The sequence below is a fragment of the Trematomus bernacchii genome, unplaced genomic scaffold (genome assembly GCF_902827165.1).
Source record: "Trematomus bernacchii unplaced genomic scaffold, fTreBer1.1, whole genome shotgun sequence".
Classification (NCBI taxonomy): Eukaryota; Metazoa; Chordata; class Actinopteri; order Perciformes; family Nototheniidae; genus Trematomus; species Trematomus bernacchii.
Window position 1 is genome coordinate 3,685,249 of NW_022987573.1, and position 15,556 is coordinate 3,700,804.

The 15,556-nt window shown below is 44.0% G+C and overlaps 1 protein-coding gene across 1 annotated transcript in view; it reads left to right on the top strand.

Annotated features, from left to right (window-relative positions):
* LOC117479455 (nuclear receptor coactivator 3-like) overlaps nucleotides 1–15,556 on the top strand; it is a 62,321-nt gene that overhangs the window by 32,276 nt on the left and 14,489 nt on the right. The window contains 4 exon segments of the mRNA XM_034126410.1: nucleotides 10,201–10,308; nucleotides 11,276–11,436; nucleotides 13,171–13,271; nucleotides 13,354–13,528. Of these exon segments, the coding sequence (XP_033982301.1) occupies nucleotides 10,220–10,308; nucleotides 11,276–11,436; nucleotides 13,171–13,271; nucleotides 13,354–13,528 (526 nt within the window). The 5' untranslated portion in view covers nucleotides 10,201–10,219.

The following is a 15,556-nucleotide window of genomic DNA, read 5'->3' on the forward strand; positions in this document are numbered from 1 at the left end:
CACACACACACACACACACACACACCTGTAGATGTAACAAGACCTAACCAAACCACAGTTTCTCTTTTGTTTACGTGCAGTCTCATGCATGGTGTTGGACAGATTGTGTGCAAAAAAGGGAAGTCCATTTCCAGGCAGAGCAGAATCTCGATATGAAGATGGTAGAAAACTAGAGGGGATGAAGATGAGGTGGCTCCTGGATTCTTCTGCAAAGGGTTAATAAATAAGAAAGAGAATCCATGTTTGCCATAGATAATGTTGAGTGACTGGCAGGTGGGGCATCAAAGCTTCTTTGAATAAAAAGGTGGACAGTCTTAGCGTTTAGGTAAGAAATATCAAATCTCAGAACTTAATATTCAGTTGCAGCTGAGCTTGACGATTATACTTTTATAGAAACATGATGATACATCCAGCATGTTACGTTATTTTTTACTTTGGGATTTTGGGTCAGTTTTGGATAAATCAGCAAGAATCTGACTTTGTGTTCCTCTGTATGGCATACTAAATAGATTTAAAAAAATAAAATGATGATAATAATACCGGCAACAGTACAATAACAATTAATTTAAATGGCAACAGGAAAGTGGCATAAGCACCGTAGTGTTTTAATAAGTGATTTGGTGATTGACTGGGAAATTAATCGTAGCAACTTGAACATTGCTAATTCAATTTGAAGGTAAATGGTATTAAATTAAAATTAATTCAAGCTTCTGAAAGGTGCTGTGTTATTCTCTTAAAAGTGTAGTCTAAAAAATATAACAAAGGACTGGGCTATATGTAGAAAATCAAATATGACCTCCACATATATAAATGTACTGTATATTGTAGAGGTAAACATTGGTGCTTTCACAAAATATGAACAAAAGGAAATCAGTAATGTGGATATATATATATTGACTATGTGCTAAAGGCAAAACAGAACAGCTTGAACAGTCTGGTAAAATCATAAAATTACATTATTTATTTTGATGCAGCCTTCAAATCCAGGAAATGACAACACTTGTGCTTTATAACCATATCCAAAATCTAAGATAAGTTTTGCCCAGCCTTATAAAAAAAGTCACTCAGAAAGGAAATCATTTAAAGTGATATCATAAAAGAATAGTATCATTTACTTATATAGAAGTGTACATGTTTTAATGCTATTATTTGTTTTATAAGTGGTAATGCACTCATACAGAGATGATCACAACGAAGCTCTCTTCAATGTTGAATGTTGAGGACCATTGAAAAGATAATTAAAAGAAAACGCATAAAAGGGAATTTAAACAAAGGGGAAAAATACTCTCACAATCTTTTCTGACGTGGAACTGGGAGCCATGTTCTTTATTCTTCATAAAGCAGTGAGGACCTGTTTGTGTGAGTCCTCAGAGCGAGGCGGCTCTTGTCATGTTTCTGGTGTGAGTTTACATGGCGAGGCCCAGGCCGCGTGCCTCTGTTCTGTCAACAGAGACTATGAAACAGCTGCTGGCAGGCAGGTAGGCAGAGGAGGCGACTGCCGGGCTATTTGCTTCCCCCAGGCTTAGCACGGCCGCCATGCTAACTCTGTCACCTTCCTACCCCCTTTATGTATTTACTATGTACTTCTCCTTGTCGTCTATAACCAGCGACCCTGCACCGACCGTCCCTCCATCTTATCCCACCCAGAAAAAAATTGCGACACTTGTCAAAACTAAAGCAAAGAAAATGTGACATCAGCAACAGTCCTGCCTTCTCAGCGTTTCAAAGAGGACTGAAGTGCACTTGGCCACACACAGAGAATTCATCTTTCATTTTTAGGAAGATTTAGTCTTACAACCAGGGTTCGAGTTACGTGGGAGCCAATGGGAGCTGAGCTCCCATAAGGAGGGGCCTGAGCTCCCACGGACCCAGTAAATTTAACATCTGTGGGGGTCGCTAATATACATTACCAACAACCATTATTTTGATCACAAATAATGCATTTTTCAATGTAATGAGTATTATTTACGTTAACGAGGTAAATAGGCAAACAAAACAACGTTTTCCAAAAGAACTACGCATCGTATTCTCTCTTGAATGACAATATGCCTGCACTTCACCTCTAAGGTGCGCAATAAAATATTGCGCAATCTATGCCTGTGAGGCTGTGAACGTGCTGCGCGCGCCCGAAGAATGAACCGTTATATCAACAGACATTCAAATATATTGACAGGATACACACATACATACTATGAGTACCGTAGGCTAGCAGACGATTAGCATGCCGCCCAAAAAAAGGCCACTGCCGCCGACGGGGTCTACAAGCCTGGCTAGTTTTGGTTTTCTCACAAAGAAACAAAAAACAGCTTTTGACAACCAAAATGCACCTGCTAGCGTGACAACTAGTACTAACCTTGCTGCTACGGAGGATGCTGTCTTTGCTAGCGGACCTGATGCTGTTGAATGTGGGACCACCAGCACACACGTAGAAAGTTCCGAAGCAGAGCGGTATGAGGAGGCAGGAGGTACTGCTACAGAAGGACCGCCACTTAACTGGGGACACAATCAGTGGAGATCCTGGAAAGAAAGAAACCCCTGGCTGTTTTCAAAGGAGGGTGGTCTTGGATGCCTCGTCTGTAAGGAAACCAAGACTCTCTTACTTTCGGAGAAAAAATATGGAACGCATTTGGCGGATGCCTGGATCAATGGGACTGTGAGTAGCCCTGTGCAGAAGCAGTTGCGAAAAAAAATGTACATACACCGCGACTCTATTGCTCATAAACGAGCTGTTGAAATAGCGGAGCTCAAACTAAAAGAAGTGCTTCCGAAGAAAGTTGCAGAACTCAGCTCCAGCATGTTTAATGAGACAGCTAGTTCGTTCAGGGCAGCCTATACTGTCGCTAAAGAAAGGTTGCCTTATACAAAATTGAATCCCATTATGCAACTTAATGAAATGAATGGTGCGACAGTCGGCCCTGCTCACAGATCCGATCATTCATGTGCCCAGATTGTAGAGCACATTGCACAAGAGATGAAAAAGACATTTATTTCTAATATCAAATCACTTGATTCCCGTATTAGTCTAACACTAGACGAAAGCACAATTCATGGACGCGCATACATGATTATTTATGTCAGGTGCGATGTCACTGGGAATGGAGAATTGGACAATGTGTATTTTGACATTGTTGAACTGGACCAGGGCACTGATGCAGAGTCGCTGTGTAGCGCACTGAAAAACAGCCTCCAGGCGGGGGGGAATGGATGAAGAGTTTCTTCGTAAAAACCTAATTAGCATAGCCACAGACGGTGCTGCCGTGCTAACCGGGAGACAGACTGGACTCATAGCCAGGCTGAAAAAGGATTTCCCTCGTCTTCAGGCAGTTCATTGTCTAGCTCATCGTTTGGAATTAGCGGTGAATGATTCATTGAAGGCTGTGGCAGGCTGTAATCATTTAGAGTTTTTCCTCGCTAAACTCTATTCTCTTTACCACCAGTCCACGAAAAACGCCAGGGAGTTAGAGGAAGCGGCTGCGGAACTGAACATGCAGATTCTGAAAATCGGACAAGTCTTTACAATTAGATGGGTTTCCAGCAGTTACAACACTGTCAAAGCTGTGCTGAAGGACTTCCCAGTGTTAGCACATCACTTTAAATCTGCGAGTGAAGATGGCTCACGTTCTGGTGCAGAGAAAGCCAAGTACGCTGGTTTACTAAAGCATCTGACATCCACTGGATTCCTCACTGATTTAGCGACAATGAAAGACGTGTTACGTGAACTACAAAGTCTCTCTCTGAAACTACAGAAACGCGACACGTCCCTGGTTGATGCAAGCCGCTACATACATCAGACGATCGAGGTGCTCTCTGCCACGAAGGACAACGATGGGAAAACTGAACTAAAAGTCAAAGCGGGCATAACAAGCGGCCAGTTCAAAGGGGTTGATATTAGAGAAACTCAACCTAAAGTAAAGAAGTCCCAATTTTACCAGTCAATCATTGATAATCTCACCAGGCGTCTTCCCGATAGTGAGCTGGTAACTATGTTGAAGCCTATGGATCAGCACTTCTGGCCAAAAGAGAGGACAGAGCTTGTTCTGTTTGGAGAAAGGGAGGTGGGGAAGTTTGCTAAACTTCTCGGAGAGTCCGCAACTGAAGCTGTCAGTGAGTTCAGAGACTGGAAACTACAACAACAAGGCAAGGAACATCAGGGTAAAACCTTGAAAAGACTGATAGTGGCGAGCAACACTGTTCTTCCGACATCTGCAGAGTGCGAGAGGGGCTTTTCTGCATGCAATGACACCGACTGTAAGACCAGGAACCGGCTGCGAGCCAGAAGCCTCAACGCATTGTTGTTTGTGGATTTAAATGGGCCTCCTATCAACAAATTTGACCCTTTCCCATTCATCCAATCGTGGATAAATAAAGGACATCGGACTTCCACATCATGGGTTCCAGGACCGCGACCACAGCCTGCTGAAAACAGACCACTTTGGGCTATTTTATCTGCGTAAAGGTATGGGCGTGTGTGTGTGTGTGTTTGTTTGTTTGACCACGTAATTAGCAGTGAAGTCAGTCTCTCTCTCTCTCGTTTTATCTGTGAGAGCTAATTTTTGTATTTTCTTTATAGCTCTTACGTTGTTATTGATTGTGTACGAGTTCATGTGTTTGAGCATGCGCAGTCTGTCCTGAAGTTGTGGAGAGAGTAAAACGTAATAAACGGAGGCGCTGTTTGTGACGCTCCACAAGTACAGAGTTCCTGAGTTTTTGTGATTTTGTAATTATCTTTGAAGCCCTAACACATCAGACACTAATTGTATACTCACAAGGGTGTGCAATATATACCATCAGTTGGAGTCTGCACCTCCAAGGTGCGCAATACATTATTGCGCAATCTATGCCTGTGACTGTGCTGCGCGCCTGCACGCACGCGCGCATGCGCTAGTTTTAAAGACCCCCATAGAGCTCAGTTTATAACTCGAACCCTGCTTACAACATATTGTAAGACTTCAAATTTGACACTGAATGAAGATGTAACATTGAACCCACTCTGATGATGCTAGAATAAGATAGACTTAACACAACGCAGATTAAAGATATGTCTCGATTGTGTCTGCTCTTGCACCCGCCGTCTGCTCTCAGTAACTCTTCCTGACACGTTCTTGTTTGTTGCATTGAGGTTTCTTTTCTGCTATGACTCACTCTGTCGTGGGAAGTCTGGCGTCTCTTCACTTTGTCTTCCAAAACCTCATATTTTTTGCTTTCAGTCTTATGCTGTTCATCCATTTATAATCCGCTCCCCTAGAGTCCACAAGTGCAACTCACCAGTGTTATTGAAGTACTGCTCCTCTTATTGCTTCTTTTTTATTGCGTTCACTGAAGTATACAAAGAAACAAACACATTTACAGAGTGAAAAAGTACTATTATGTGCAGAGTCATTGTTATAAAGGATGTCTAGTATTCAATCAATCAATCAATGTTTATTTATATAGCCCAATATCACATTTGTCTCAGTGGACTTCACAGTTTGTACAGAATATCAGTATGACAAAACGACACCCTCTGTCCTTAAGACCCTCACATCGTACAAGGAAAACCTTCCAGAGAAAAACCCCACAGTTTAAAGGGGAACATGGAAGAAACCTCAGGGAGAGCATCAGAGGAGGGATCCCTCTCCCAGGACGGACAGACGTGCAATAGATGCCGTGTGTAAATCGAAGAGATAATACGTTTTACAGCATAGGTAGGTAGACCGAATGTTAGGAAATGCATGTGTCTATAATAAGAAGATGAATCCACGAGGATGTCAACAATCCTGTGGGAGCCATCAGGGAAGTAGTATGATGAAGGTCAGGCAGGACCGCAGAGACAGGTTCAGCCACGACTCGTAGTCCAGGACTCAAATCCAGAACTCAGGATAGAGGATCCAGGACACAGGACCGCAGCAACAGGATCAGCCACGACTCAGGATCCCGGCGTAGATAGACACCAAAGTATTATATAGTATATAGTATTATCTAAACTCACTGCTGTCTTCAAAAAGTTCTTCCTTCCACCAGAAACTAATACCAGAACTAATTCAGTGTTCACATTTTAGAACACAAATGTTATCTGATTTAAATCCATGAAATGAATAGTCAATATTGAATGCTTAATCCACAAGCTGTACAAAACCTCTTCAGGGTTATTGTTAGAAACAACGAAATCTATTTGCAAACTTAATTTTCTTTCACTGTAATAAAAATAATTCTGATATTGCCACAAGAAAAAAAAACTGAAACGTAACAGAGCTGAAATGTCACATGCATCTAATTTATATAAAACATATTTACTGCATGGAGAAATTACACAAATATGAATAAGTGGGAGATTTGCCAAATATCAAACAATGTTAATTACTGTACATTTATAACTCTGTAATATTATGTAGTGAGAAATATTCATGTCAACGACTCTCATCTGAATGACAAAAAGCCTAAACCTTACCAGATAAACAAGGCCAGCAATGTAACATATTCCATGTCTGAAAAAGGGTTTGGATACCCTTTGATATTTCCTGTATGCAAGAGGAAACCTTGGCCTGATTGTGAGGCTAGCAGGAAGTTCAGGGGGTCAACAAGAAACCTTCTGGGAACTATGATTATTTACAGTTCATGTCATAGAAACCTGGCCTATAGTGGTTAAAGCAACTGTTTAATGTCAAAGGGATAGTTTAGGATGTTTTGAATTGGGGTTGTATGAGGTACTCACCCATTGTGTATTATCTACAGAAGAGGATGGCGGTTGACAGGATTAAGAATGCAAAAGTAAAGCATTGTACTGCTGTGGCTTATTCCAGTCACATCAAAAAATCAATATTAGTTTGAGTGTATAGTTAGCATATGTTCACCACTTTTCTTCCCCCCTCAGACTGTCCTTTCCAAAGGGAACTGAAGCCGCTATATCTTTTTCTCCCTAAAGCCACTGCACTCAGTCCACATTATGACAAACTAACTGGTGGAGGCAGGAGAAGACCAGCAGTTTTTTGTTAAAATGACAGTTGTTGCCAATGGAGTCATGGTGGCTTTGAAGAGAACATAGCATACATTTTTTTAATTTCATTTTATCCTTTATATTTTGTTCTGCTGCTCCTGTCCAGTAGCTTATACAACCTCACTTCAAAACATCTGAACTATCCTTTTAAGGGTATCTTTGTTTGTGCTGAAGCATATGAACTTAACTAGGATTGGATTGCATGCTTTCTTATTTATGAGGTGACCTGTTTCCTCTGGTTTTGTCATAAAGTCTTCTCTTCCCGGTGAGCAGTGCTCCCACTGGGCTTCGGGCCCCGGGGCCACTGGCCGTCCTGCAGCAGAGCTAAAGACTTTAACTTCAATCGAGGTGATGCCACAGCGTGTTGACCTGAGCCATCCTCTTTTGACACCCGTTTAACGACCCGGAAAACATGTGGGTCAGCTGTCAGCATAGAGGCAGTGACCCCTTGAAATCGCCCAGGTCAAGATCAGAGTTGAGAACCGGGCCAAAGTTTTAGTGCTAAAGAATCGGAGCTGTTTACCTGCGTGGGTGCACTCACCTGTCCATGTCAGCGGGAGAAGAGAAGACTTCCATGATGGCTAAATATGAGGGGGGGGCTAACCACTGTCCCGTTTGTATTTGTTTCTCCGGCCAAGTCACAAGCAGCTGCTGCTTAATAAGTACTCTGATTATCAGCTTCCCACTATCACCACTAACCCTGATGATTCCTTTGAGTCATTTTCAACTATATGATTTATAGTTGATGAATAATGGTTCCTGGGTGATGCCTTCCTTTTCCACTGAATTTCATCTCTAAAGTTCCCAGCTCAATTTTCCCTGAGGCTCGGGCTTTATTTATTAATTGGCTACATTTTTGACAGTCTATCACTTTCTCGAATTTATCATCATCTATTTGTATTCTCAAAAACCTTCCTGCATCAGCAAACGCTATTTTAATTTCAAGATGTTCTATTAAACGTTCTTAAAAATGCTCTCATTCAAAATGTGCATTAACACAGGTGCAGAGAAACCATTTGCTCTGTCTGAACTCTCTCTAATCAACTGCACCTCACTTTTCCTCCCTTAAATTGCCATCCTTCCCCCCCCCATCTCTCCTGCCCCTCTTGCTGCCCTCCATCCAGCCATCGCCCTCTCCCATTTGACCTCTTTTACGCGTCTCTTTCCCATGCCCCCTGCTGCTATATTGTACCCACCGCAGCCCCGCCGCCTCTCTGCCACCAGACCCCACACTGCCTGTGGCGTGTAATTGACTTTCTCCCTGCACTGGAAAAGCGGGCGGCCCGCGCCAGGCTGGAGGTGACCCATTTCCCTGGGGCATTCAGCAGCCTCCTAATCAACCATTCTCTGGGGCCGCCTCATTCACCCCGCAATTAGAGCAACTCCCCCTTTGAGAACTCCATCAATAGGCTGCCAAGCAGGCGGGCGGGCGGGAGCGTCTGAGGAGCAAAGACGGAGTTTCACTCAAACACTTTGCTTTGGCTCTACAAGCTCTAAACCCCTCGACTTTGTACCCCCCCTCTCCTCTGTATGCCTCCTCCGCTCCTTGTCTTCCTCGTGGTAGGTTTCATCAGACAATAGCAAGCAGGGTTTTTGTTTGACGATGAGCAGCAGACAGGGGAGGCAGGTAGGCGGGAGAATAGGCAAGAAGAAACACAGGTAGGCAGGCAGATAAAGGCAACGAGACAGACAGTCGGATGGGACGTACGCAAGGGAGACATTAAAAGAGAAAACTCAAAGCGGGAACGATTGAGCATCTTCTGAGCATCTCTTGCTTTTAGAAGACAATTCACAAGAATTCCCTGTTGTTGTCTTGCAAGGGAATACACTAGTGTTTCACCTGGTCTTGAAGACATGTATGAAAGCGAGCCCTAACATGTTCACTTGCCTGTTTGAGCCGGATACCATCTTGTTTTAGAACCGAGAGCGCAGCACTGAGGATTAGAGCGATTTCTATCCGAGAACAGAAAAAGTAAGAAAGAAATCAGACATTTTCATGAACTGATCTCACAAGAAGGAGCATGAGATGATGGTGCATGGTGATTAAATAACAGGCCGGCTCTCTCCCCTGCCGTTGGGCTGATTTGCTATGCAGGAGAGGCAGTGCTCTGGTCAGAGGATAACCATGTAATCAATGGAGTGAGAAATCTGCCCTGGCTGTGAAGGTTAAGAGGGGTATGGGAAGCTTTCAGCCCACTCTGTGCGCCACACATGAATTCAACACACACCAGACAGTCTGAACGTTACATCTCCTCCTCTAATTCCTCCCCCTCTCACCTGTCCCCCTTCCCTCCCGTCTTTCTTTGACATGCCTTTATCTCTTTTTCTCTCAGCTCGCTCCCCCCTGCTGCCTCCTCCTCCTCCTCTATTCGCTCTGATTCCCGCCTTCTGTATTTTTTTCTTCCTCTGCATTTTCTCTGTCAATCCCCCACTCTATTTGTGCTCTGTCTTTTTCTCCCCTTCATTTACTTTCCTCTCCTCCCTCCCTTCCTCCATCCTCTTTTCCCTCCCCTCCTATACCTTTCCCCAGTGTCAGCTGCTGTCACTGTGGCAAAGAAAATGACCAATCAGAGCTCACTTCACAGCACCAGCTTCTCCCTCTGTGTGTTCTTTCTCCTCCTCTTCCTCCTCCTCCTCCTCCTCCTCCTCCTCCTCCTCACCTCCTTTTCATCCCATCTGCCTCTCTTCCCTACAACCTTTATCAGCTCACTTCCTGGAAAAGAAATTTGATGCATTATGGGAGACAGACGGCTGTCTAACGGGGTTAGTTGTGCAGCGTGGCTTATCGTCAGAGACACTGCTAATCCTGTGTGTGGGTGTGTGTGTGTGTGTGCACCATATGAGCTGATGAACTCATACATGCACAGGCCCACACACACAGACACACACACAACAAACAAACACAACCTCACGCTTACTCTAAGGGAGACGAGGAGGCAGACGAGACGTGTTTATGAACGTCAGTCTCTGCCAGGAGAATATGATTTGCATGATATAAGCATATTTTGACTCTGCTGTGTACTGTACTGTATCCACTTCATAAACTGCTCTTGGTTGGTTATTTTTTGCTGAGTTCAAAAGGACGATTCCCATGTCTCCTTACTTTTGCAATTATGTATAGAATGGAAGCTGAAGGGCCTTGAGGAACATTGTAATTCCTCCTATGCCTGCAATAAAGCATTGTTTACACCTGTGTGTGTGTGTGTGTGTGTGCTCCTTCCTCTCAGGGGCTGATATGTGTTCACGATGAGCGGACTGGGGGAGAACTCCATGGAGCCTCTGAGCTCAGAAAACCGGAAACGCAAGCTCTCCACTTGCGAGACGCCGGGTCTGGGGTGAGTGTTTCTGATGAGCACGAGAGAGGAGAAAAGCATGAAAGTGGGCTACTGGGTCAGCGGCTTCTCCAGGCCGAGCATTGTGTGCTGTGAGAAGTAGGAGCCAAAATATGTGCACATTTTTAGGAGGATTTTGACCATAATGTTGGTAGAAAAAGCACTTCCTGATTGATTTAACCTAGTTAGATTGTCATTGAATTTAAAATCCTTCTCAGGAAGGTAAGGATATGACATAAATTACACTTGAACTTAGGGCTGTGCGATTATGGCACAAATCATAATCACGATTATTTGGGTCAATAATTGATATCACGATTATTAAATACGATTATTCATTGACTTTGAAAACATCCATTTATTGAACTTTAAAACAAACACAAATAATAATTTGAACAGTAATAAATAATATCAAAATAATAAATACCAATCAACAAGATCAACACATATTTTGGAGCGCACTTCCACAAGCTATTAATATATAAATATGATAAATACAAATAGATTAGACCAAAATAAATTCGATCAAATATGTTGCAGTGCACTGTCACAACCTAGCAAAGCAAAAATAATCGTTTTTTTCGATTATGTTGTTTTCGTAATTGTGGCAGGCCAAAATCGTAATTGTGATTAAAATACGATTAATTGCACAGCCCTACTTGAACTGTGATTCTAAAATTTATTATTTACAATTGTTTTTATAAGTACGCAATGTTTGATCCCAACTGAATCTTCATCAGATCAAAAGAGAGGGATTGAAAACATAAAATGTAATACATGCTAAATGATATGTAATGAAACATGAGGCTTCAGCTTCATGCTTGATGGAATCAGGGGGAAAGAAACTTCAGACTTGCTTCCATTCAGATGTTGGACAAGTTGCTCTACTGAAAAACTCATCCAATCTGCATTGTTTTCAAATGTATCAACATCACTGACGCAATATTTTTAAACTTTGCTACTTTTACAGGTGTGACAGGAAGCGACGGGAACAGGAGAGCAAATACATAGAAGAGCTAGCAGAGCTGATCTCGGCCAACCTCGGCGACATCGACAGCTTCAACGTCAAACCAGACAAATGTGCCATCCTCAAAGAGACGGTGCGCCAGATCCGCCAGATCAAAGAGCAGGGTGAGTGGACGCACTTTGTCTGAAATCACTGTCGGAAGGACTGTGGAGAAGAGTGTCTAGGAAACATTGGGAGAGGTGGTGAAGGGAGGGGAGAGAGAAAGCTGGACACACCCACACACACTCACATGTGCCTTCTCAGAGCCCAGGTGCAAGGACGAATCAGTCATTCATCTCCCACAAATTTCACAGCCTGAACTGTTTATGTTTGGGTGGAAACATTGGCAATGCTTTGTGAACCTGTCACTTGTGCGTGTGTGTGTGCGCGTGTGCGTGTGCGTGTGAGTATTATGAGCATGCACAGCTGTGTGCTGCCCTCGCCAGGGGCTGTTTAATTGGACGTTTGCAGGTAATCACATGCCCATCCATTCTGCTGAACTGCCAAATGATTAGTTCTGTTACAGCTGCCGTTGTCATACTTCTGTGTCCGTTATGCAGCAGTCATCATTTCCACTGCAAACAAAATTGAAAACGCTCCAGGCAGAGAGTCTTGCACCGCCGAACGGACATATTGTTGCTTCTTACATTCAGCCCTGTGTGAATTTGCAAAGATCAGGGGTGAATTCTGTTCTCGTGCCTGTGCTCGGCTCCGTCAGCGTCTGCCACCTCGACAGGAAGGGGAAGAGGCTACAGCTGGCCCTGACTGGCTGCTGACACGTTGCCATAGTTACAGGAAGTGAAGACAGAAATGACACAGGCGTTTACACTCGTCTCTCCCTCTCTCTCTACCTGTTCCTGTTCTCACTTTCAGTTGCTCTTTCTGCAAACCTTCATCTTTGCTCTTTTCTCCATCAATAAATCCTCACTTGGATTTTACGTACTCTGCTCGAGCGTCTTCTTCCTCTTCTGCTTCCCGGTTTTCTTTCTCCTCCACTCTCATCTGTATTGCAGCATCTTTAGATTTGCTCCCAGCATCTTAAGATATTGAGGGAACTGATGGAGGGCAGCCTCTCTCTTTCTGTTTCTGTGTTTGTCTCCTTCCTCTCCCTCTTTCTTTCAGCCATTCTCTACCTAACTTCACAATGCCTGGATGAGGCAGCAATGGCTTTTTTTTCTTTTCTTTGTGTGGGTATCTGTGCCCCTTGGGAGCTAATCAGATAGAATGATTCCTGTAGCCGAGCAGCCCCCGCCTCTTCCTCAGACCAATCCCTGCATTAATACCCAAATGCCAGGCATTTTCTCTCAGCATCGTCTCCGTCCACCTCCCTCTGGTCCTTCCTGTCTCTCTCTCTTTATCTGTCTGTCTTCCTTTCTCTCTCTCTCTCAGCCCCTCCATTAATTCAGGTGCCTCCTGCCCCTGCACCATTACAGCTTCCAGAGCCTCTGTAGCTCTCTCCCGCGCTCCCTCTCTCTCTCAGCCCCAGCCTACCAGACAGTCCCTCAGAGTCTGACACTGAATATAAAGCAAGAGGACGGCTGCTACCTGCTCCACATGCACCCAGCCCTCTACTCCTCCTGACGGGCTCCTCAGAGAAACCTGCCTCCGTCCGTCTCCCTCCTCACCTGTATTTTAAAATTAGAGGGAAACATTTTTCAAGTAAAGATTGAGAAACGCTGCCCCCTGCTGGTGCAGCTGTAGAAGTGAATAACAGTTTCCTCCAGTTCCAGGTATCGTTGCTCTCTCTTTGTGTTCTCCTTTGCTCTTTTTTTCCCTTCTTTGTAGGCAGCTAGGATTTGAAATGTCTTAGTTTTTTTAATGCATCTTGTCTTTTTCCCCCTCCCTTTCCTCTCCTGCAGGAAAAGCTTCATCCAACGACGACGACGTCCAGAAGTCAGACGTGTCCTCGACGGGTCAGGGGGTCATCGACAAGGACCACTTGGGGCCGCTCCTGCTGCAGGTGAGTGCTGCACTGCACCTCCGTCTGATCAGGGAATATTTCTTCGAGGTTTGGTGGTGACTTCCTGTCGCTGTCCTCTCAGGCTCTGGACGGCTTCCTGTTTGTGGTGAACCGGGAAGGCAGCGTGGTGTTTGTGTCGGACAACGTGACGCAGTACCTGCAGTACAAGCAGGAGGAGCTCATCAACACCAGCGTCTACAATATTCTCCATGAGGACGACAGGGAGGAGTTCCACAAGAACCTGCCTAAGACCAACAGTGAGACACACACACACACACACACACACACACACACACACACACACACACACACACACACACACATTTACACACAAACACACTCACAGGGAGGCTGCACATCTGCTCAGAAGTAAACTCAGCTTGACAACTTCCACAGGGCCGAGGTATAAAACAATCTTTGAGAGGTTGCAACAACTCGCGCACGTCAGCGTAGACTCGCTCAGTTATTTATTCACTCCGTTCTTAACCCCTTCTCTGGTTCTAATGAGGAGCTCCTGGGAAGCCTGTTCATGTGCATGAAAGCTTTTCGGAAAGAGGCACACACACCTAACAAAACACACATGTGCACAGGAGCACCCGCCCACCCGGTGCTAAGCAGGCAGAGCGTAGCGCAGCTGTCAGTCACACTCAGTGGTCCAGACAGTGTAAAACAGGCCGAGCTCTATTCAGATCCCATGGCAGCCATCTGGAAACTACTTACTGCTGAATAATGCACCTCCACACTTCCCGCTACTTAATTCAATTCTTGTTTGCATGTGCAAAGAGTATTAATGTGTATATTTACATGCCTATGTCAGCAAAAGGTGTGCATGTTTTAAAGGTGCTGTGTGTGTGTGTGTGTGTGTGTGTGTGTGTGTGTGTGTGTGTGTGTGTGTGTGTGTGTGTGTGTGTGTGTGTGTGTGTGTGTGTGTGTGTGTGTGTGTGTGTGTGTGTGTGTGTGTGTGTGTGTGTGTGTGTGTGTGTGTGTGTGTGTGTGTGTGTGTGGTGTGTGTGTGTGTGTGTGTGTGTGTGTGTGTGTGTGTGTGTGTGTGTGTGTGTGTGTGTGTGTGTGTGTGTGTGTGTGTGTGTGTGTGTGTGTGTGTGTGTGTGTGTGTGTGTGTGTGACCATGAGTATGTGCACAGAGCACTATTTATAAAGCTGATTAATTATGGATGTGTGTGCTCGCCTGAACCCGCTCCTCTATTAACTCCGCAGTAATGTTCCTTAGCAGTGGCGGCTCCGACATGTCATTGACACGTTCTCTCACTTATTTCCCTTTGCACACTCCTATATTCATTCACTCTCTTTATTTTTTAAGTCTCCTCCTTATCTCCCTGAGCGTCCCTCGTGTCTCTCAAATCGTTCTCAGCTTCACTCCTTCTTGGTGTGGCAGCCAAACATTGTGGTTGTCTGTTTCTCAACCTGCTTCCCTGTCTGCTCTCCCACCCCCCATTGTGTCTCGCTCTGCTGCTCTGCCCCCTTCATTATGTTTTGGGCCCATGAATGAAATACGCTATCGCTGCACATTCCTGCGGGATGACCGTTGACCACGCCAGCTACAGCTAAATACACACACAATCACGCACATTCACTAACGAAAACAGACACACACTCGAGCACACAACATGGAGTGAGTTTTTGTTGTCGGCCGGTGTGTTTTTTGACCCGCCTGTCTTGCCTCGCTGTTGGCTAATGGCAGTGGTGTAATGTAGTGAAGTACATTGACTTTAGTACTGTACTCAAGTACGATTTGAGGATTACTAGTACTTTACCGAAGTATTTCCATCTGATGCTACTTTTTACTTCTACTCCACTACGATTTTTTAAGCCAATATTGTACTTTTTACTCACTATATTTATCTGAAAAAAGTAAGAAGTTACTAGTTACTTTACAGATTCAGATTATTAGCTAAAACTAAATGTAAATAAACTAAAACATAAACTATGATATCTAATTATAGGTTAAAATATCTAGCAGCAGTATATAAAGTAATAACAATTATCTCCACCTTTACCAGCAGTGATGAATGCATATTTAAAAAATCAGTGATTTAATATATTCGTATGATTCTAAAATGGGACATCACGCACAATAAGTACTCTTACTTTTGGTACTTTAATTACATTTTTATGGCAAGTCTTTTGTACTTATAATTAAGTGAAATTTCTGAGTATTTTTACTCAGTAGTATTTGTACTTTTACTCAAGTAAAAACATCTGAGTACTTCTTTCACCACTGGCTAATTGTGTCAGAGGGGAGATGTCGGCCCCAGTGACTGTGCCGT